This window comes from Pseudophryne corroboree, unplaced genomic scaffold (genome assembly GCF_028390025.1).
Source record: "Pseudophryne corroboree isolate aPseCor3 unplaced genomic scaffold, aPseCor3.hap2 scaffold_868, whole genome shotgun sequence".
In the NCBI taxonomy this organism is placed as follows: Eukaryota; Metazoa; Chordata; class Amphibia; order Anura; family Myobatrachidae; genus Pseudophryne; species Pseudophryne corroboree.
In genome coordinates, this window is record NW_026970447.1 from 89,389 (window position 1) to 111,850 (window position 22,462).

General features: G+C 45.9%; 1 protein-coding gene across 2 annotated transcripts in view; it reads right to left on the reverse strand.

Moving 5' to 3' along the window:
• Positions 1–319: 319 nt before the first annotated feature.
• LOC135043501 (zinc finger protein 260-like) overlaps positions 320–22,462 on the reverse strand; it is a 47,156-nt gene continuing 25,013 nt past the window's right edge. The window contains exons 3-4 of one of the 2 annotated variants that reach the window (XM_063955123.1): positions 4,572–6,125; positions 320–1,853 (exon numbers count right to left, since the gene is read on the reverse strand). In XM_063955123.1, coding sequence (XP_063811193.1) covers positions 1,585–1,853; positions 4,572–6,125 — 1,823 coding nt within the window. In that variant the 3' untranslated portion in view covers positions 320–1,584. Of the gene's footprint in view, positions 6,126–22,462 lie in introns of both variants that reach the window. The other variant, XM_063955122.1, reaches the window with a different exon arrangement.

Here is a 22,462-nt window from a genome sequence, read left to right on the forward strand (position 1 = left end):
GTGGCTACTTTCTTGTCCGGGCAAGCTTGATTTATGGGCTTTGTCATTTTTTTAAGCAGGATAAAGGCTGATTTTTTTTTATTTCTGCAGTAGACTAGAATAAGCCCAGACAGTCCCACTTCCATTATACCACCGGAATGTGACAGTCAGTGACCACCGTGCCATCACTTACCTGTATGCTTACACGTAACAGAATGATGGAAAACTTACACGGTTTCTTTACATCTTCTGGGGTCCACACCGAGATTAGACATTATGGTGTAATTACTCAGACGGGAATATAAAACAGAATAAAAAAATAAAAGCCATAATGCAATAATTAGATGCAATCAAAAGCTTTTATTATGAAATCATACAGGGGAGTATCCGCACCATATAGATGTAACATACAACAAACCACCGCAGATGGAACCCGGGTGACTCTAATGCACATGGTAATGTACAGGGTATATATGGACAGGATCTTGTATCAGAAAACACTCAGCAATCCTTATCAAGATGAGTGTCTGCAACAAGTTAGGCAAACTAGAAGTGAAAACACGTTCCAATGGCCGCCATACTGTCGTGTAGTAATACAGATTGTGGAAACTGGTATTAGACATTCACATTTACACAAAGCACAAGATACTAAATAAACAGCAGAAAAAAGACCTAAGCATTTGGGATGTATTATTTAGGAAGTAAATAGAGGTACATTAATGAAAAGCGTGAGTAACAGTCACCAGTCTGCTTGTGAAGGTCTCTAGAGTGGAGGCCTCTTGGACTGTGCAAGGCAGTGAGTTCCATGGTCAGGGCTGCAAAACTAAACGTTCAACCCATAAATGAATGACAGGAGATTCTTGGTACTGCTGGTAACAGTCCTTCATCTGTAGAAGCCAGCAAGCAGGGCAGTAAGGAGGCAGAAGCTGCTTCTAGTACCTTGGACCATGTAATGTTGGGCTGGGAAGGTCAGTTAGCCAATTATGAAATAGATTTGTCATCTTACAGGCAGCCGGTGAAGGGAGTAGAGAATGGGTGTTAGGAGGCAGGAACGGGCAGGTTAGGTAACAGCTTGGCTGCTGCATTCTGTACTAGCTGCAAGCTTTGTAATTCTTTTGCTGGGTGACCCAGGTAGATGGCATTGCAGTAGTCTATGAACTTCTGAGGGAATCAAGTGCTTGATTCTGGCTATGGTCCACAGATGGAAGAATGAGGATTTGTATGTGGCAGATACCTGATGTCTGTGTCAGCCACATACCAGGACAACACAAAGATTCAGCACATGTTCAGTATTTTGCAATTCTGAACACCAAAGCATAAATCCAGATGGTTGGTAAAGCTGTAGTCTTGTCCTTTGTTGGGGAGCTTCTATTATGTTTCACAAAGACTGAGTCACAGCCAACTGGCATCATCCACCCCTGGCGCTCAGCTAGACAACCATTTATTAGTATTCGGTTCTCAGTATATGGAGCAAAAAGCAGGTCATCTGCATAGCAGTGGTAGACCAGGCCATGACGTCTGATTATATCACCCAGTGGTAGCATGTATATTTTATAAAGCATAGGAGATAGGATTCACCCGAGGAACATTGGACGACAGTGATAATTATACTCCAGAAGATGTAAATGGTTCCGTACTTGGGTAATGTCTAATGTGTTCAACAAGAGCGGATTTATTTCTCTCACAGCGTGAAAATGGCTTCTCATCTGTGTGACTCCTCTGATGTGTAACAAGATGTGATTTATATGCAAAACATTTCCCACACTCAGAACAGGAAAATGGCTTCTCACCTGTGTAACTTCTCTGATGTGTAACAAGATGTGATTTCTGTGCAAAACATTTCCCACACTCAGAACAGGAATACGGCTTCTCGCCTGTGTGACTTCTCTCATGCCGATCAAGAGCTTATTTCCCGACCAACATCCTGCTGATATATCCTGCTCCCTACTACGTTCTCGTTGGAAATTGCTCCACAGGGGTGTTCCAGTGTGCTGCATCTTTTGGTGTCTGTGCTGTCTCTAGCTGCAGAAAAACCTTGGCATTGCGGAGCTGCGTAGTGCGGCCTACATCCTGGGTGTCGCGGCCGGCCTCACTGCCTGACATTGTGCTGTGCGCAAGTTCACTTCCAGCTACGGCTCTCCTCTCCTGACCACTCCGGCTGGTGGGCTGCTGATTCGGGGACTGCTGGCACTGACTGGCTGTGGTGGGAGACTACTACATCACCGGGATTGACCGCATGTTTACTGTGGCCAAACTTACCTGCTGCGGATCCGCCACTTTTACTACCCGACTATTTACCCAAGCTGAATGCGGGGCGGCTTCTTCTGAGTGGTGCTTTTAACTCCGTGTCTGTGCCGCTGCTGTCGCCTTATATTGCGAGCGGAATCCTTGCATTTTGGCCGACCCTGTGAGCAGCTTATTAAGAGTGCTTTCCCGCCACGGAGATGCCATCTTTTGACCGGGCCCCTAGGAACTTCATTACTTCTCTCCTATGCTTCCCTAGTGAGTGCACACCTTTTTTTCACTATAGCTCTCTGCTGAACACTGAGGTCTCCTTCATCATGAACACACAGAACTGCCATTTCTTCTGCGTTTCATACCTCTGATATTGACTGTTTGAGACTGGACCTTTCTAATATTTCTATCTGCTATTCAGTGCTTCTTTACATATTACTGGCTTCGGTGAGGCACCCCCTGCAGCCATGTTTAACCCTGCTAGTACCTCTGAACATCTAACCTCCTCTATCCTGAAGGCTGCTATGGAATCTGAGAAAAGGATTCTTGCTATGTTTGGAGAAGAGACTGTTGCGGTGCCCGTTTTTCCTGAACAGTCTGCCTGCCTACCTGTGTTGATGCCCTCGGAGCCCTTGGGTGAGCCTGTGGGTTCCGCTACACAACAAGTTATACATTGGGGGAGTTGCGGATTAATCCCATGCGTATTCGCCGTTATTCCTGGTTGGCGATGGTGCATGGGATGTCAGCGGCAGCCTCCATCTCGTCATTAGGACTGTGTGGACCCACACCATCTCATTCAGGGCCTCAAAATGTGACTTTTTGGACACTGGAGAACTGTACTGTATCACATTGCAGTCCGTTGAGGTGCTAGGGAGGGGGATGGATTTCCATTCTGTAATTTTTGTGGACCTGAGGCCTTTACTCTTCTCTACTTGGATAATGCTGTACAAGATGGCTGATGACTCCATTTGTTTGCTGGTTACTGTTTGTGAATTGTTGGGCTATATGGTTCCGGAATGGGCCCGTCCCCCAGACTGATTTTGTTTCTTTTCAAGTCTGTGTACTGATTCACTGTTGCCAGGACCCTCGCTGTTTTATTTTCTCACTGATTCTCTGTAAAATATTGTCCATTCTCATGTTTTTTGTATGTCTTATTATTGGCATAACTTTACTACATAGTTCCACACTATGTTTAATTTGAAAAATTTTCATTTAAGAGCTTATGTATCTAGATACGCATTGGAATATCTATTGGGTATAGCAAACACTATCCTTCATATTTTATGTTCACATATGTAAGTTTATACGTGGAAGTTCTACTAGATTTAGATCCTTTGATATTATCTTTTCAGTTGCCCCAGTCATATATCTATTTTATTTATCCTCATTTTGGGTATGGGGTGGTGGGGGGGGGGGGGGGGTTAGGGCTTAGACAAGTTAAGTAGCTTAGGTGGGCGGGTTATGGGGATCCAGGTATACTTAGGTTGGGGTTAGGTTATACAGGGTGGGGGGTTCTGAGGTGGTTTGTTTTGGGGGGGTTGTTTTGATTTAGTTAGAGACTGTAGGGTTTTGTTTTATTCTGCTTAGATTTATGGCAGATGTCTCCGGAATTATATATATTTTTTTCAATATTCCTTCACTCTATGCCTATTCTATTCATGGTCTGCAATATAGTTATCTCTGTATCTCTATATTCCTCAGCTATAGGTTACTCTCACTTTATCCTAGATATGTGAGCTCACATGGCGCCTGTGTGCTCCTATTGCTTAATGTTATACTGATGAGTGCTTTATATATCCTGTTTTTGTTGGGCATGTATTGTCATTTTATTTGGTATACATTGTCTGACAGTACTCCTGTCTGCATATTGCATGCTCTACTGTATCTGCCATGATTGTGATGCACAAAACGCGTTGGAGGCACAGAGCTACAGTTTACCATCTGACCGGCCCGAATTCCCTGACGCCGAGCCGCAGTGTGACGTCATTGAGCCGCGACTTAACAACTAACCGCAATCTCCCACCGCTGGACGCAGTGGCACGGGAGAAGAGGACTTACCATACTACATCTTGGAGCCCTGCATGGTACCGGTTAGTAGTTAGGGAAAGTTAGAACTTCCACATTTTGTGAAATCGTGACGGACTGAGCTCAAATTCTCCAAAAGGAGCTGTAAACACGTTTTGTATTAACAATTTTTTCTTACAGGTGCCACTTTCTTATAATTCTCATAATTTTAATAATTGTTTGTTGTATTATTTTTTTTGGGGGGGGGGGTTAAAAAACTTACAATAAAGAATACACAATTTAAAAAAAAAGAGCTTATTTCCCACACCCAGAACAGGAATATGGCTTCTCACCTGTGTGAATTCTCTGATGTGTAACAAGAGCTGATTTCTGTGCAAAACATTTCCCACACTCAGAACAGGAATACGGCTTCTCACCTGTGTGAATTCTCTGATGTGTAACAAGAGCGGATTTCTGTGCGAAACATTTCCCACACTCAGAACAGGAAAATGGCATCTCACCTGTGTGAGCATGCTGATGAATAACAAATTGTGATTTGTGTGCAAAACATTTCCCACACTCAGAACAGGAATACGGCTTCTCACCTGTGTGACTTCTCTGATGACTAATAAGATCTGGTTTCGATGAAAAACATTTCCCACACTCAGAACAGGAATACGGCTTCTCACCTGTGTGACTTCTCTGATGTATAACAAAATGTGATTTGTGTGCAAAACATTTCCCACACTCAGAACAGGAATATGGCTTCTCACCTGTGTGACTTCTCTGATGTATAACAAGATGTGATTTCCTTGCAAAACATTTCCTACACTCAGAACAGGAATATGGCTTCTCACCTGTGTGACTTCTCTGATGTATAACAAGATCTGGTTTCGATGAAAAACATTTCCCACACTCAGAACAGGAATATGGCTTCTCACCTGTGTGACTTCTCTGATGTATAACAAAATGTGATTTGTGTGCAAAACATTTCCCACACTCAGAACAGGAATACAGCTTCTCACCTGTGTGACTTCTCTGATGTATAACAAGAGCTGATTTCCGTGCAAAACATTTCCCACACTCAGAACAGGAATATGGCTTCTCACCTGTGTGACTTCTCTGATGACTAACAAGATGGTATTTCGATAAAAAACATTTCCCACACTCAGAACAGGAATATGGCTTCTCACCTGTGTGACTTCTCTGATGTGTAACAAAATGTAATTTCTGTGCAAAACATTTCCCACACTCAGAACAGGAATATGGCATGTCACCTGTGTGACTTCTCTGATGTGTAACAAGAACTGATTTACATGCAAAACATTTACCACACTCAGAACAGGAAAATGGCCTCTCACCTGTGTGAGCATGCTGATGAATAACAAAATGTGATCTCTGTGCAAAACATTTCCCACACTCAGAACAGGAATACGGCTTCTCACCTGTGTGACTTCTCTGATGTGTAGCAAGAAATGATTTTGTTGCAAAACATTTCCCACACTCAGAACAGGAATACGGCTTCTCACCTGTGTGACTTCTCTCATGTCTAACAAGATATGATTTATATGTAAAACATTTCCCACACTCAGAACATGGAAATGGCCTCTCACCTGCCTTAGCTGGCTGATGAGTAATAAGGTTTGTGTTCTGTGTAAAACATATGGCATCTATAGAACAGGGAAACACTGTATCTACTGTCAGAGCTTTAACAGATGCACCAATATCAGAGTGATCAGGAGAACATTTCCCAGGATCAGAGGAATCAGCTGATAGAGCTGGATGAATAATTGGGGTAATGGGGTTAGCTTCTGGAGAATCCGGTCTACTGTCATTATCTGTTATTTCAGAATCCAGGGATAGCATTAGATGTCCTTCTGAGATATTCCTGCTTGTGTGTCCATCTGCTGTAAAATAAAATACATTAATATATATAATGAGTAGACAAGACCCAGGGTGTTACAGCATACAATAAATAATTCTATAACTGACATTTTTATCTGTAATCATTGCTTTTATGTTTATTAAAAAACAAAAAAAGCTAGGATGCTTAGACTGGACCTTGATCAACACTGAACGCTCATGTGAGATTACTAGAGGGGACGTGGACGCTCATGTGGGATTACTAGAGGTGACGTGGACGCTCATGTGGGATTACAAGAGGTGACGTGGACGCTCACGTGGGATTACTAGAGGTGACGTGGACACTCACGTGGGATTACTAGAGGTGTCACGGGCGATCACGTGGGATTACTAGAGGTGACACGGGCGATCACGTGGGATTACTAGAGTTGACACGGGCGATCACTAGAGGTGACACGGATGTTCATGTTGGATCACTAGAGGTGACACGGATGTTCATGTCGGATCACTAGAGGTGACACGGACGCTCATGTGGGATTACTAGAGGTGACACGGACGCTCATGTGGGATTACTAGAGGTGACACGGACGCTCATGTGGGATCACTAGAGGTGACATGGATGCTCATGTGGGATTACTAGAGGTGACACGGACGCTCATGTCGGATCACTAGAGGTGACACGGACGCTCATGTGGGATTACTAGAGGTGACATGGACGCTCATGTGGGATTACTAGAGGTGACATGGACGCTCATGTGGGATTACTGGAGGTGACACGGACGCTCATGTGGGATTACTAGAGGTGACATGGACGCTCATGTGGGATTACTAGAGGTGACATGGGCTTTGCAATAATAAAACACCAAAGAAGAGAAAGTGCTGTCCTGTTTGCACACTAATAAATAATATATAACCTTTATTAAGTACAGTAAAGTATGTAAGATAAATCAGTGATATATTAAACACAAAGGTAAATGTATAAAGGTGAATAATGTAATAAACAAACAAGTGTATTTGTTGTTAAACATCGGCATGTATATTATATTGGGTGATAACTGATTCAGTGCTAATAATCCTGTTCAGTAAGAATATATTTATATATTACACCCATACGAGGATGGGATAAATTACACATTGAATAATATTGTGGCAGCGTTTCCTCCAGCGGTAATCTCAATGTAACATCATACTGTATGTATAAACACTTTATGGGGGGGATTCAGTTCATCGAAAAACTCCCTGTCCAATTAGCAGCAAAAAGTTATTGGTGATAATTCTCCATAGGTTTTTTATTTTGCTCACAAATGTCTGCGCACTGAGCAGTTGTGCGGTGTTAGGAGGAACTCATTTATAAAGGCTTTTTAGATGTTTCCTACTGTATTGTCTTACTGACCTATAGTTTCCTACTGTATTGTCTTACAGACCTATAGTTTACTACTGTATTGTCTTACTGACCAATAGTTTACTACTGTATTGTCTTACTGACCTATAGTTTCCTACTGTATTGTCTTACTGACCTATAGTTTCTTACTGTATTGTCTTACTGACCTATAGTTTCCTACTGTATTGTCTTACTAACCTAAAGTTTCTTCTGTATTGTCTTACTGACCTATAGTTTCCTACTGTATTGTCTTACTGACCTATAGTTTCCTACTGTATTGTCTTATTGACCTATAGTTTCCTACTGTATTGTCTTACTGACCTATAGTTTCTTATTGTATTGTCTTACTGACCTATAGTTTCTTACTGTATTGTCTTACTGACCAATAGTTTACTACTGTATTGTCTTACTGACCTATAGTTTCCTACTGTATTGTCTTACTGACCTATAGTTTCTTACTGTATTGTCTTACTGACCTATAGTTTCCTACTGTATTGTCTTACTGACCTATAGTTTCTTACTGTATTGTCTTACTGACCTATAGTTTCTTACTGTATTGTCTTACTGACCTATAGTTTCCTACTGTATTGTCTTACTGACCTATAGTTTCTTACTGTATTGTCTTACTGACCTATAGTTTCTTACTGTATTGTCTTACTGACCTATAGTTTCCTACTGTATTGTCTTACTGACCTATAGTTTCTTACTGTATTGTCTTACTGACCTATAGTTTCCTACTGTATTGTCTTACTGGCCTATAGTTTACTGTATTGTCTAACTGATCTATAGTTTCTTACTGTATTGTCTTACTGACCTATAGTTTCTTACTGTATTGTCTTACTGACCTATAGTTTCCTACTGTATTGTCTTACTGACCTATAGTTTCTTACTGTATTGTCTTACTGACCTATAGTTTCCTACTGTATTGTCTTACTGGCCTATAGTTTACTGTATTGTCTAACTGATCTATAGTTTCTTACTGTATTGTCTTACTGACCTATAGTTTCTTACTGTATTGTCTTACTGACCTATAGTTTCCTACTGTATTGTCTTACTGGCCTATAATTTACTGTATTGTCTAACTGATCTATAGTTTCTTACTGTATTGTCTACTGAGCAGTTGTGCGGTGTTAGGAGGAACTCATTTATAAAGGCTTTTTAGATGTTTCCTACTGTATTGTCTTACTGACCTATAGTTTCCTACTGTATTGTCTTACTGACCTATAGTTTCTTACTGTATTGTCTTACTGACCTATAGTTTCCTACTGTATTGTCTTACTGACCTATAGTTTCTTACTGTATTGTCTTACTGACCTATAGTTTTCTACTGTATTGTCTTACTGACCTATAGTTTCTTACTGTATTGTCTTACTGACCTATAGTTTCCTACTGTATTGTCTTACTGACCTATAGTTTCTTACTGTATTGTCTTACTGACCTATAGTTTCTTACTGTATTGTCTTACTGACCTATAGTTTCCTACTGTATTGTCTTACTGGCCTATAGTTTCTAACTGTATTGTCTTACTGACCTATAGTTTACTGTATTGTCTAACTGATCTATAGTTTCTTATTGTATTGTCTTACTGACCTGTAGTTTCTTACTGACCTATGGTGTCTTACTATATTGTTTTACTGAAATACAGTTTCTTACTGTATTGTCAAACTGACCTACTGTTTCCTACTGTATTGTCTTACTGACCTATAGTTTCCTATTGTATTGTATTACTGACCTATAGTTTCCCACTGTATTGTCTTACTGACCTACAGTTTCCCACTGTATTGCCTTACTGGCCTACAGTTTTCTATTGTATTGTCTTACTGACCTATAGTTTTCCACTATATTGTCTTACTGACCTACAGTTTCCCACTGTATTGCCTTAATGACCTACACTTTTCTAATGTATTGTCTTACTGACCTATAGTTTCCTACTGTATTGCCTTACTGACCTATACTTTCCTTCTGTATTACATAGTAACATAGTATCTAAGGTATAAAAAATAGAATTTTAATTACCTACCGGTAAATCCTTTTCTCGTAGTCCGTAGAGGATGCTGGTCCATATTAGTACCATGGGGGTATAGACGGGTCCACTAGAAGCCATGAGCACTTTAAGAGTTTAATAGTGTGGGCTGGCTCCTCCCTCTATGCCCCTCCTACCAGACTCTAGAAACTGTGCCCGAGGAGACGACATACTTCGAGAGAAGGAAATACACAGATAGTGGCAAGATTCATACCAGCTCACACAACAGGCAAATCCGGCCAACATGCCGAAAAACTCAGCAACAGCTGAAACAGTAAATAACGCAGAACTTACCTAGGAACCAGGCAGTACTGAACTATAAAACCAAAGCAGGAAAACAAAGCGCTGGGCGAGCGGCCAGCATCCTCTACAGACTATGAGAAAAGGATTTACCAGTAGGTAATTAAAAATAAGAATTTACTTACCGATAATTCTATTTCTCGGAGTCCGTAGTGGATGCTGGGGTTCCTGAAAGGACCATGGGGAATAGCGGCTCCGCAGGAGACAGGGCACAAAAGCAAAGCTTTTACAGGTCAGGTGGTGTGTACTGGCTCCTCCCCCTATGACCCTCCTCCAGACTCCAGTTAGGTACTGTGCCCGGACGAGCGTACACAATAAGGGAGGATTTTGAATCCCGGGTAAGACTCATACCAGCCACACCAATCACACCGTACAACTTGTGATCTAAACCCAGTTAACAGTATGATAACAGAGGAGCCTCTGAAAGATGGCTTCCTAAACAATAACCCGAATTAGTTAACAATAACTATGTACAAGTATTGCAGATAATCCGCACTTGGGATGGGCGCCCAGCATCCACTACGGACTCCGAGAAATAGAATTATCGGTAAGTAAATTCTTATTTTCTCTATCGTCCTAAGTGGATGCTGGGGTTCCTGAAAGGACCATGGGGATTATATCAAAGCTCCCAAACGGGCGGGAGAGTGCGGATGACTCTGCAGCACCGAATGAGAGAACTCCAGGTCCTCCTTTGCCAGGGTATCAAATTTGTAAAATTTTACAAACGTGTTCTTCCCTGACCACGTAGCTGCTCGGCAGAGTTGTTATGCCGAGACCCCTCGGGCAGCCGCCCAAGATGAGCCCACCTTCCTTGTGGAATGGGCCTTAACAGATTTAGGCTGTGGCAGGCCTGCCACAGAATGTACAAGTTGAATTTTGTTACAAATCCAACGAGCAATCGACTGCTTAGAAGCAGGTGCACCCAACTTGTTGGGTGCATACAGTATAAACAGCGAGTCAGATTTTCTGACTCCAGCCGTCCTTTAAATGTATATTTTTAAGGCTCTGACAACGTCCAACAACTTGGAGTCCTTCAAGTCGTCTGTAGCCGCAGGCACTACAATAGGCTGGTTCAGGTGAAACGCTGATACCACCTTAGGGAGAAAATGCGGACGCGTCCGCAGCTCTGCCCTATGTCGAATGGAAAATTAAATAAGGGCTTTTATAAGATAAAGCCGCCAGTTCAGATACTCTCCCGGCCGAAGCCAGGGCCAGTAACATAGTCACTTTCCATGTGAGATATTTCAAATCCACATTCTTTAGTGGTTCAATTGGATTTGAGGAAATCTAAAAACTACATTTAGATCCCACGGTGCCACCTTAGGCACCACAGGAGGCTGTATATGCAGTACTCCTTTGATAAAAGTCTGGACCTCAGGGACTGAGGCCAATTCTTTTTGGAAGAATATTGATAGGGCCGAAATTTGAACCTTAATAGATCCCAATTTGAGACCCATAGACAATCCTGATTGCAGGAAATGTAGGAAACGACCCTCATCGGAGCACTCCGCTCCTCGCACCACGCAACATATTTTCGCCAAATACGGTGATAATGCTTCGCGGTGACTTCCTTCCTTGCCTTTATCAAGGTAGGAATGACTTCTTCTGGAATGCCTTTTCCTTTTAGGATCTGGCATTCAACCGCCATGCCGTCAAACGCAGCCGCGGTAAGTCTTGAAAAAGACAAGGACCCTGCTGAAGCAGGTCCCTTCTCAGAGGTAGAGGCCACGGATCGTCCGTGACCATCTCTTGAAGTTCCGGGTACCAAGTCCTTCTTGGCCAATCCGGAGCCACTAGTCTTACTCCTCTTTGCCGTATAATCCTCAATACCTTTGGTATGAGAGGCAGAGGAGGAAACACATATACCGACTGGTACACCCAAGGTGTTACCAGCGCGTCCACAGCTATTGCCTGCGGATCTCTTGACCTGGCGCAATACCTGTCCAGTGTTTTGTTGAGGCGAGACGCCATCATGTCCACCATTGGTTTTACCCAACGGTTTAATAGCATGTGGAAAACTTCTGGATGAAGTCCCCACTCTCCCGGGTGAAGGTCGTGTCTGCTGAGGAAGTCTGCTTCCCAGTTGTCCACGCCCGGGATGAATACTGCTGACAGTGCTATCACGTGATTCTCCGCCCAGCGAAGGATCCTGGCAGCTTCTGCCATTGCCCTCCTGCTTCTTGTGCCGCCCTGTCTGTTTACATGGGCGACTGTCGTGATGTTGTCCGACTGGATCAACACCGGTCTTCCTTGAAGCAGAGGTTCCGCCTGGCTTAGAGCATTGTAGATTGCTCTTAGTTCCAGAGTGTTTATGTGAAGAGACTTTTCCAGGCTCGACCACACTCCCTGGAAATTTCTTCCCTGTGTGACTGCTCCCCAGCCTCTCAGGCTGGCATCCGTGGTCACCAGGATCCAATCCTGTATGCCGAATCTGCGGCCCTCCAATAGATGAGCCTCCTGCAACCACCACAGAAGGGATACCCTTGTCCTCTGCGACAGGGTTATCCGCAGGTGCATCTGAAGATGCGACCCTGACCATTTGTCCCACAGATCCCTTTGCATGGAATCTGCCGAATGGGATTGCTTCGTAAGAAGCTACCATTTTTTCCCAGGACTCTTGTGCATTGATGTACAGACACCTTTCCTGGTTTTAGGAGGTTCCTGACCAGGTCAGATAACTCCTTGGCTTTTTCCTCGGGAAGAAAAACCTTTTTCTGAACTGTGTCCAGAATCATCCCCAGGAACAGCAGACGAGTTGTCGGCATTAATTGGGATTTTGGAATATTCAGAATCCATCCGTGCTGCTTTAGCACCTCTTGAGATAGTGCTAAACCCATCTCTAGCTGTTCTCTGGACCTTGCCCTTATTAGGAGATCGTCCAAGTATGGGATAATTAATACGCCTTTTCTTCGAAGAAGAATCATTATCTCGGCCATTACCTTTGTAAAGACCCGAGGTGCCGTGGACAAACCAAACGGCAGCGTCTGAAACTGATAGTGACAGTTTTGTACAACGAACCTGAGGTACCCCTGGTGTGAGGGGTAAATTGGAACGTGGAGATACGCATCCTTGATGTCCAAGGATACCATAAAGTCCCCTTCTTCCAGGTTCGCTATCACTGCTCTGAGTGACTCCATCTTGAACTTGAACTTCTTTATGTACAGGTTCAAGGACTTCAGATTTAGAATAGGCCTTACCGAACCATCCGGCTTCGGTACCACAAATAGAGTGGAATAATACCCCTTCCCTTGTTGTAGAAGAGGTACCTTGACTATCACCTGCTGAGAATACAGCTTGTGAATGGCTTCCAAAACCGTCTCCCTTTCGGAGGGGGACGTTGGTAAAGCAGACTTCAGGAAACGGCGAGGTGGCTCTGTCTCTAATTCCAACCTGTACCCCTGAGATATTATCTGCAGGATCCAGGGATTTACCTGCGAGTGAGCCCACTGCGCGCTGTAATTCTTGAGACGACCGCCTACCGCCCCCGAGTCCGCTTGCGAAGCCCCAGCGTCATGCTGAGGCTTTTGTAGAAGCCGGGGAGGGCTTCTGTTCCTGGGAAGGAGCTGCCTGTTGCTGTCTCTTCCCTCGACCTCTGCCTCGTGGCAGATATGAATAGCCCTTTGCTCTCTTATTTTTAAAGGAACGAAAGGGCTGCGGTTGAAAAGTCGGTGCCTTTTTCTGTTGGGGAGTGACTTGAGGTAGAAAGGTGGATTTCCCGGCCGTAGCCGTGGCCACCAAATCCGATAGACCGACCCCAAATAACTCCTCTACGCATCGCCTGTCCACTGTCGTGTCCATAAAGCTCTTCTGGCCGAAATGGACATAGCACTTACCCGTGATGCCAGTGTGCAGAATATCTCTCTGTGCATCACGCATATAAAGAAATGCATCCTTTATTTGTTCTAACGACAGTAAAATATTGTCCCTGTCCAGGGTATCAATATTTTCGATCAGGGACTCTGACCAAACTACCCCAGCACTGCACATCCAGGCAGTCGCAATAGCTGGTCGTAGTATAACACCTGCATGTGTGTATATACCTTTTTGGATATTTTCCATCCTCCTATCTGATGGATCTTTAAGTGCGGCCGTCTCAGGAGAGGGTAACGCCACTTGTTTTGATAAGCGTGTTAGCGCTTTGTCCACCCTAGGAGGTGTTTCCCAGCGCTCCCTAACCTCTGGCGGGAAAGGGTATAAAGCCAATAACTTCTTTGAAATTAGCAGTTTTTTATCGGGGGCACCCCACGCTTCATCACACACGTCATTTAATTCTTCTGATTCGGGAAAAACTACTGGTAGTTTTTTCACACCCCACATAATACCCTGTTTAGTGGTACCTGTAGTATCAGCTAAATGTAACATCTCCTTTATTGCCAAAATCATATAACGTGTGGCCCTACTGGAAAATACGGTTGATTCGTCACCTTCACCACCTGAATCAGTGCCTGTGTCTGGGTCTGTGTCGACCGACTGAGGCAAAGGGCGTTTTACAGCCCCTGACGGTGTTTGAGGCGCCTGGACAGGCACTAATTGAGTTTCCGGCCGCCTCATGTCGGCAAACGACTGCTTAAGCGAGTTGACGCTATCCCGTAATTCCACAAATAAAGGCATCCATTCTGGTGTCGACCCCCTAGGAGGTGACATCCTCATATTTGGCAATTTCTCCGCCTCCACACCAATAACGTCCTCATACATGTCGACACACACGTACCGACACACAGCAGACACACAGGGAATGCTCTATACGAAGACAGGACCCACTAGCCCTTTGGGGAGACAGAGGGAGAGTCTGCCAGCACACACCAAAAAGCGCTATATATGACAGGGATAGCCTTATGATTAAGTGCTCCCTTATAGCTGCTTTTATATTAATATATTGCCATTTATTATGCCCCCCCTCTCTGTTATACCCTGTTTCTGTAGTGCAGTGCAGGGGAGAGACCTGGGAGCCTTCCTGACCAGCGGAGCTGTGACAGAAAATGGCGCCGTGTGCTGAGGAGATAGGCCCGCCCCTTTTTCGGCGGGCTCGTCTCCCGCTATTTAGTACATTTAGGCAGGGGTAAATATCTCCATATAGCCTCTGGGGCTATATGTGAGGTATTTTTAGCCTTTTTAAAGGTTTTCATTTGCCTCCCAGGGCGCCCCCCCCCCCCAGCGCCCTGCACCCTCAGTGACTGCCGTGTGAAGTGTGCTGAGAGGAAAATGGCGCACAGCTGCAGTGCTGTGCGCTACCTTTAGAAGACTGCAGGAGTCTTCAGCCGCCGATTCTGGACCTCTTCTTGCTTCAGCATCTGAGAGGGGGCCGGCGGCGTGGCTCCGGTGACCATCCAGGCTGTACCTGTGATCGTCCCTCTGGAGCTTCATGTCCAGTAGCCAAGAAGCCAATCCATCCTGCACGCAGGTGAGTTCACTTCTTCTCCCCTCTGTCCCTCGTTGCAGTGATCCTGTTGCCAGCAGGAATCACTGTAAAATAAAAAACCTAAGCTAAACTCTCTAAGCAGCTCTTTATGAGAGCCACCTAGAATTGCACCCTTCTCGGCCGGGCACAAAAATCTAACTGGAGTCTGGAGGAGGGTCATAGGGGGAGGAGCCAGTACACACCACCTGACCTGTAAAAGCTTTGCTTTTGTGCCCTGTCTCCTGCGGAGCCGCTATTCCCCATGGTCCTTTCAGGAACCCCAGCATCCACTTAGGACGATAGAGAAATCCTATTTTCTCTTACGTCCTAGATGATGCTGGGGTCCATATTAGTACCATGGGGATATACCAAAGCTCCCAGTATGGGAGGGAGAGTGCGAAGGTTCCTGCAAAACTGCTTGACCAAACTTGAGGTCATCAGAGGCCAAGGTATCGATCTTGTAAAACTTAGCAAACATGTTCGACACAGACCAAGTAGCTGCTCAGCAAAGCTGTACAGACGAGACACCCCGGGCAGCCACCCAGGAAGAGCCCACCTTACGAGTAGAGTTGACTTTTACAGATTTTGGACACGGCAATCCTGCCATAGAATATGCATGCAGGATGGTGAACCTGATGCAGCGTGAAATCGACTGCTTAGAAGCAGGACACCCAATTTTCTTGTGATCATAGAGGACAGAGTCAGTTTTCCTATGATGAGCCGTCCTCTTCACATAAATCTTCAAAGCCCTTACAACATCCAAGGCCTTTGAAGCAATTGAGGTGTCAGTAGCCACTGGCACCACAATAGGTTGGTTGATATGAAAAGCTGATACAACCTTAGGCAGGAACTGCGGACAAGTCCTGAGTTCCGCCCTATCTTCATGGAAGATCAGATAGGGGCTTTTACAGGAAAAAGCTCCCAATTCTGACACGCGTCGAGCAGATAGCTAAGGCCAACAAAGTGACCGCCTTCCACGTGAGAAACTTGATTTTAGCCTCCTGTAGAGGCTCAAACCAATCCGACTGCAGGAACTAATACCACACCAAGATCCCAGGGTGCCATTGGCGCCACAAAGGGAAGCTGGATGTGCAGAACCTCTTCAAAAAGGTCTAAACCTCAGGGAGGACAGCCAATTGCTTTTGTAAGAAAATGGATAAAGCCGAGATCTGAACCTTGATAGTTCCCAATCTCAGGCCCATATCCACACCTGCTTGCAGGAAAAGGAGCAAGCGTCCAAGTTGAAACTCCACAGCAGGAAATTTCTTGGATTCACCCCAAGACACATATTATTTCCAAATTCGATGGTAATATTTAGATGTTACCCCATTCCTAGCCTGTATCAGGGTAGGAATCACCTCGCTTGGGATACCCTTTCGAGCTAAGATCTGGTGCTCAACCGCCATGCCATCAAACGTAGCCTTGGTAAGTCTTGATAGGCGAACAGCCCCTGCAGCAGCAGATCCTCCCGAAGACGTAAGGGCTGTGGATCTTGCAGAAGATCCAGCAGATCCGCGTACCAAGCCCTCCTTGGCCTGTCTGGAGCAATGAGGATTGCCAGAACCTTTGTTCTTCTTACAAGTTGAAGAACTCTTGGAATCAGAGGAAGTGGAGGGAACACATACACTGACGTGAACACCCACAGTGTTACCAGTGAGTCCACCGCCACTGTCTGTGGGTCTCTCGACCTGGAAAAGTACCTCCGCAGCTTCTTGTTGAGACGGGAGGCCATCATGTCTATGTGAGGAACCCCCCACCAACCGGTTACCTCCTCAAACACCTCTGGGTGAAGACCCCACTCTCCTGGATGGAGATAGTGTCTGCTGAAGAAGTCTGCTTCCCATCTTTCTAATCCCGGAATGAAGATTGCTGACATCGCCACTGCGTGCCTTTCTGCCCAGAGGAGGATTCTTGACACCTCTGACATTGCAGCCCTGCTCTTCGTTCCGCCTTGTTGGTTTATGTAGGCCACTGTGGTCACGTTGTCCGACTGCACCAGAACAGCTCAATCCTGTAGGTGTGCTGCTTGAAGAAGGCCGTTGTACATGGCCCTTAGCTCAAGGATGTTTATTGGGAGAAGGGATTCTTGATACGACCACCTTCCTTGGAAGGTTTCTCCCTGAGCGACTGCTCCCCAACCTCTTAGACTTGCATCCGTGGTTAGAAGGATCCAGTCCTGAACCCTGAACCTTCGGCCTTCTAGAAGGTGTGGTAGTTGTAGCCACCAGAGGAGTGAAACCCTGGCTTTGGTGACAGATGTATCCTCTGATGCATATGTAGGTGAGATCCCAACCACTGGTCCAAGAGATCCAGCTAAAGGAGCGAGCAATGAATCCTCCATACTGCAGAGCCTCGTAGGAGGCAACCATCTTCCCCAGAAGGTGGATGCACTGATGAACCGATACCCATGAAGGCTTCAAGACATCCCGGACCATTGTTTGAATCACTAGTGCTTTCTCTACCGGTAGAAACACCCTCTGCACCTCCATGTTGAGGATCATTCCCAGGAAAGGCAGCCTCCTTGTCAGCTCCAGATGAGACTTTGGAAGGTTCAGGATCCAACCGTGCTCCTTAAGCAGATGTGTCATGAGAGCATTGGATCTTAATAACTTCTCCCTGGATGTTGCCTTGATCAGGAGATCATCCAGATACGGAATTGTGTTCACACCCTGCTTGCAGAGGAGAACCATTATCTCTGCCATCACCTTGGTGAAGACCCTCGGTTGAAACGGATAGTGATCGTCTAAAAAGTGCAAACTTGAGATAAGCCTTATGCGTCGACCAAATGGGAATGTGGAGGTACGCATCCTTGATGTCCAGGGACACCAAGAATTCCCCCTCCATCAGTCCTGAGATGACAGCTCTCAGAGACTCCATCTTGAACTTAAACTCCCTGAGATAAGGGTTCAAATACTTTAAGTTCAGAATTGGCCGTACAGAACCATCCGGCTTCGGTACCATGAGAAGGTTCGAATAGTAACCCTTGTTCCACTGATGAGGCAGAACTGGAACAATGACCTCGGACACTACCAATTTTCAGATATCTTCCAGAAGAATTGCTCTATCTGCCTGCAAAGCCGGTAAGCCTGATTTTAAGAAACGGTGAGGTGGGAGAGTTTGAAACTCCAGACTGTACCCCCAGGACACCATATCCTATATCCAAGGGTCCAGGCCAGACGACACCCAGACGTGGCTGAAATGCCGGAGTCTTGGTCCCATCTGACTTTCCTCCAGGCTGTGTGGTCCACCGTCATGCGGAGGACTTGTGGGTACCAGAAGCAGGCTTCTGGTCTTGGGAACCTGCGGGAGCAGGCTTTTTTCCTTTAGCACGACCACCTCTAAAGAAGATGTGAGGTTTGTTCTTTGTAGGCCTCGCAGAATACTGAATGTTACGTAAGAATAAATCAACATCACCTTTATCCATCGTAGTCAAGTCCTCCTGCAGAGTGATTGACCATCTGGCTATAGCCCTGAAGCCGTATATATGGATTTGAGCGTAGCATCCACCTTGCGATCAGCCGGGTCCTTCAACGCGGTAGATCCCGGGACTGGTAAAACCACTTATTTTGACAGCCTTGAAACAGAGGCGTCCACTATAGGTGGAGACTCCCATTTCTTTCTATCATCCTCTGGGAATGGAAAAACAACCAAGACCCTTCTTAGGGATCTGTAATTTTTTCACTGGATTTTCCCAGGCCTTTTCAAATATAGCATTTAATTCCTCAGATGCTGGAAAGGTGAGAGGGGCCTTCTTACTGTCCGTGAAAAAGGCCTCCTCAACCTGCTCAGGAGGAGTGTCCGAAATACGCAACACATCCCGTACGGCCTCAATCATCAACTGCACCCCCTTTGCAAGTGACGCTGTCCACCTCAACACATTTCCATCACTGTCTGCAGTGTCAGAATCGGTGTCCGTGTCATCCTGCGTAATCTTGGCAAGCGCACGTTTGTGATAATGTACTGCAGGGGACCCTGAGGGAGCAGTATCAGACCATACAACCATAGAGGATTGCAGTACCTGAGTGACATGCTCAGATCTTGTAACCCTCTCAGAAATCTGAGAAATAGTCCCCCTAAGAGAGGTTAACCACTCCGGTTCTCTAGCTGGGATCTGCGCTACAACAGTGCAATCCTGATTACATGGGATGGGATCTTCCTGAGAAGATGAATCCTCTGCAGCATATGAGACAGAGTCTGTAGACATGTTTGCTGTTACACACTACTCATCACACATACACACAGGGGACTGGGCAGTCCCCCCCCCCCCCCCCCCCAAGAATGGCAGAGACAGATAGAGATTGGAGCCAACTCACACACCGCTATTACAGGTATAGGGAGACCCTAAACCAGCGCTGACTGTGTCCATTAATAGGTGACAGTTTTACACAGCCTCCCCTCCTTCTACACCCCCTGCTACCATACAGATAGCTGGAGTTGCACTGGAGGGACTGATCTTCCACTTGTATCCGACTGTAGGCAGGAAAATGGCGCTGAAACGCTGCCCGGTCCGCTCAGAGAAGCTCCGCCCCCTTAATGGCGCCGTCTTCCCGCTCTTGATAGATTATACTGGCCTGAGGTTTTGTGTGCTGGCTGAGATCCGCAGACCCCGACATGCTGGAATTGTCAGTGTAGGGTCAGGCGCTGGCTCAGGGCGCCCCTCACAGCGCCACACCTAGGTACCGCTGAGCCGTCCGGGAGCGGTTAATACTGCGCTCCTACCCTGTAGCCGCCATCTTCACACAGACCCCCCGCTTGTTAGGGGGGCAGTGACTCACTCGCCACCCTTCACATCTGCAAGAGGGTGGCGGCATGCTGCTGGGGTGAGCGTTCCCCTGTGGCGGGGAGCGATCTATCCCCTCTGGAGCTCGGTGTCCAGTCAGCGGAGACAGTGGCTCACACCCCGCAGGGCGGACACTGCTCCCCCCCTCAGTCCCTCGATGCAGGGAGACTGTCGCCAGCAGCCTCCCTGTAAAATAAAAACTCTAAGAAAAACTTTTACTAAGAAAGCTCTGTAGAGCTCCCCTAGGTGTGACCGGCTCCTCCGGGCACATTTTCTAAACTGAGTCTGGTAGGAGGGGCATAGAGGGAGGAGCCAGCCCACACTATTAAACTCTTAAAGTGCCAGTGGCTCCTGCTGGACCCGTCTATACCCCATGGTAGTAATATGGACCCCAGCATCCTCTAGGACGTAAGAGAAAAGACAATTTGTCCATAGAGTTCAACCTATTTGTGGTTTCCTGTGCAGTATTATTTTTGGACTAAATTTTGTCTGATGCTGATATCAGCCATTGTGTTTATTCCTTTTTTTTATAATAACTATAGTGAGTGACTACGCACCATAATCCTGAATTTCATTATCCATTAGGAATTTATCCAACCCATTCTTAAAGGTGTTGACTGAGTCCGCCATTATAACTCTCAGGCAGGGAATTCCAAACACGTATTGTCCTTACCGCGAAAAAATAAGATTTTACTCACCAGTAAATCTATTTCTCGTAGTCCATAGTGGATGCTGGGAACTCCGTAAGGACCATGGGGAATAGCGGCTCCGCAGGAGACTGGGCACAAAATTAAAGCTTTAGGACTACCTGGTGTGCACTGGCTCCTCCCCCTATGACCCTCCTCCAAGCCTCAGTTAGGATACTGTGCCCGGACGAGCATACACAATAAGGAAGGATTTTTGAATCCCAGGTAAGACTCATACCAGCCACACCAATCACACCGTATAACTTGTGATCTGAACCCAGTTAACAGTATGATAACAGAGGAGCCTCTCGAAAAGATGGCTCACTACAACAATAACCCGATTATTTTACAAAAACTATGTACAAGTATTGCAGACAATCCGCACTTGGGATGGGCGCCCAGCATCCACTACGGACTACGAGAAATAGATTTACCGGTGAGTAAAATCTTATTTTCTCTGACGTCCTAGTGGATGCTGGGAACTCCGTAAGGACCATGGGGATTATACCAAAGCTCTCAAACGGGCGGGAGAGTGCGGATGACTCTGCAGCACCGAATGAGAGAACTCCAGGTCCTCCTCAGCCAGGGTATCAAATTTGTAGAATTTTGCAAACGTGTTTGCTCCTGACCAAGTAGCTGCTCGGCAAAGTTGTAAAGCCGAGACCCCTCGGGCAGCCGCCCAAGATGAGCCCACCTTCCTTGTGGAGTGGGCATTTACAGATTTTTGGCTGTGGCAGGCCTGCCACAGAATGTGCAAGCTGAATTGTACTACAAATCCAACGAGCAATAGTCTGCTTAGAAGCAGGAGCACCCAGCTTGTTGGGTGCATACAGGATAAACAGCGAGTCAGATTTTCTGACTCCAGCCGTCCTGGAAAAATATATTTTCAGGGCCCTGACAACGTCTAGCAACTTGGAGTCCTCCAAGTCCCTAGTAGCCGCAGGCACCACAATAGGTTGGTTCAGGTGAAACGCTGAAAACCACCTTAGGGAGAAACTGAGGACGAGTCCTCAATTCCGCCCTGTCCGAATGGAAAATCAGATAAGGGCTTTTACAAGATAAAGCCGCCAATTCTGACACGCGCCTGGCCGAGGCCAGGGCCAATAGCATGACCACTTTCCATGTGAAATATTTTAACTCCACAGATTTAAGTGGTTCAAACCAATGTGACTTTAGGAACCCCAAAACTACATTGAGATCCCAAGGTGCCACTGGAGGCACAAAAGGAGGCTGTATATGCAGTACCCCTTTTACAAACGTCTGAACTTCAGGGACTGAAGCTAGTTCTTTCTGGAAGAAAATTGACAGGGCCGAAATTTGAACCTCAATGGACCCCAATTTCAGGCCCATAGACACTCCTGTTTGCAGGAAATGTAGGAATCGACCCAGTTGAAATTCCTCCGTCGGGGCCTTACTGGCCTCGCACCACGCAACATATTTTCGCCAAATGCGGTGATAATGTTTTGCGGTTACATCCTTCCTGGCTTTGATCAGGGTAGGGATGACTTCATCCGGAATGCCTTTTTCCTTCAGGATCCGGCGTTCAACCGCCATGCCGTCAAACGCAGCCACGGTGAGTCTTGGAACAGACAAGGTCCTTGCTGGAGCAGGTCCCTTCTTAGAGGTAGAGGCCACGGATCCTCCGTGAGCATCTCTTGAAGTTCCGGGTACCAAGTCCTTCTTGGCCAATCCGGAGCCACGAATTTAGTGCTTACTCCTCTCCGTCTTATAATTCTCAGTACCTTGGGTATGAGAGGCAGAGGAGGGAACACATACACTGACTGGTACACCCACGGTGTTACCAGAGCGTCTA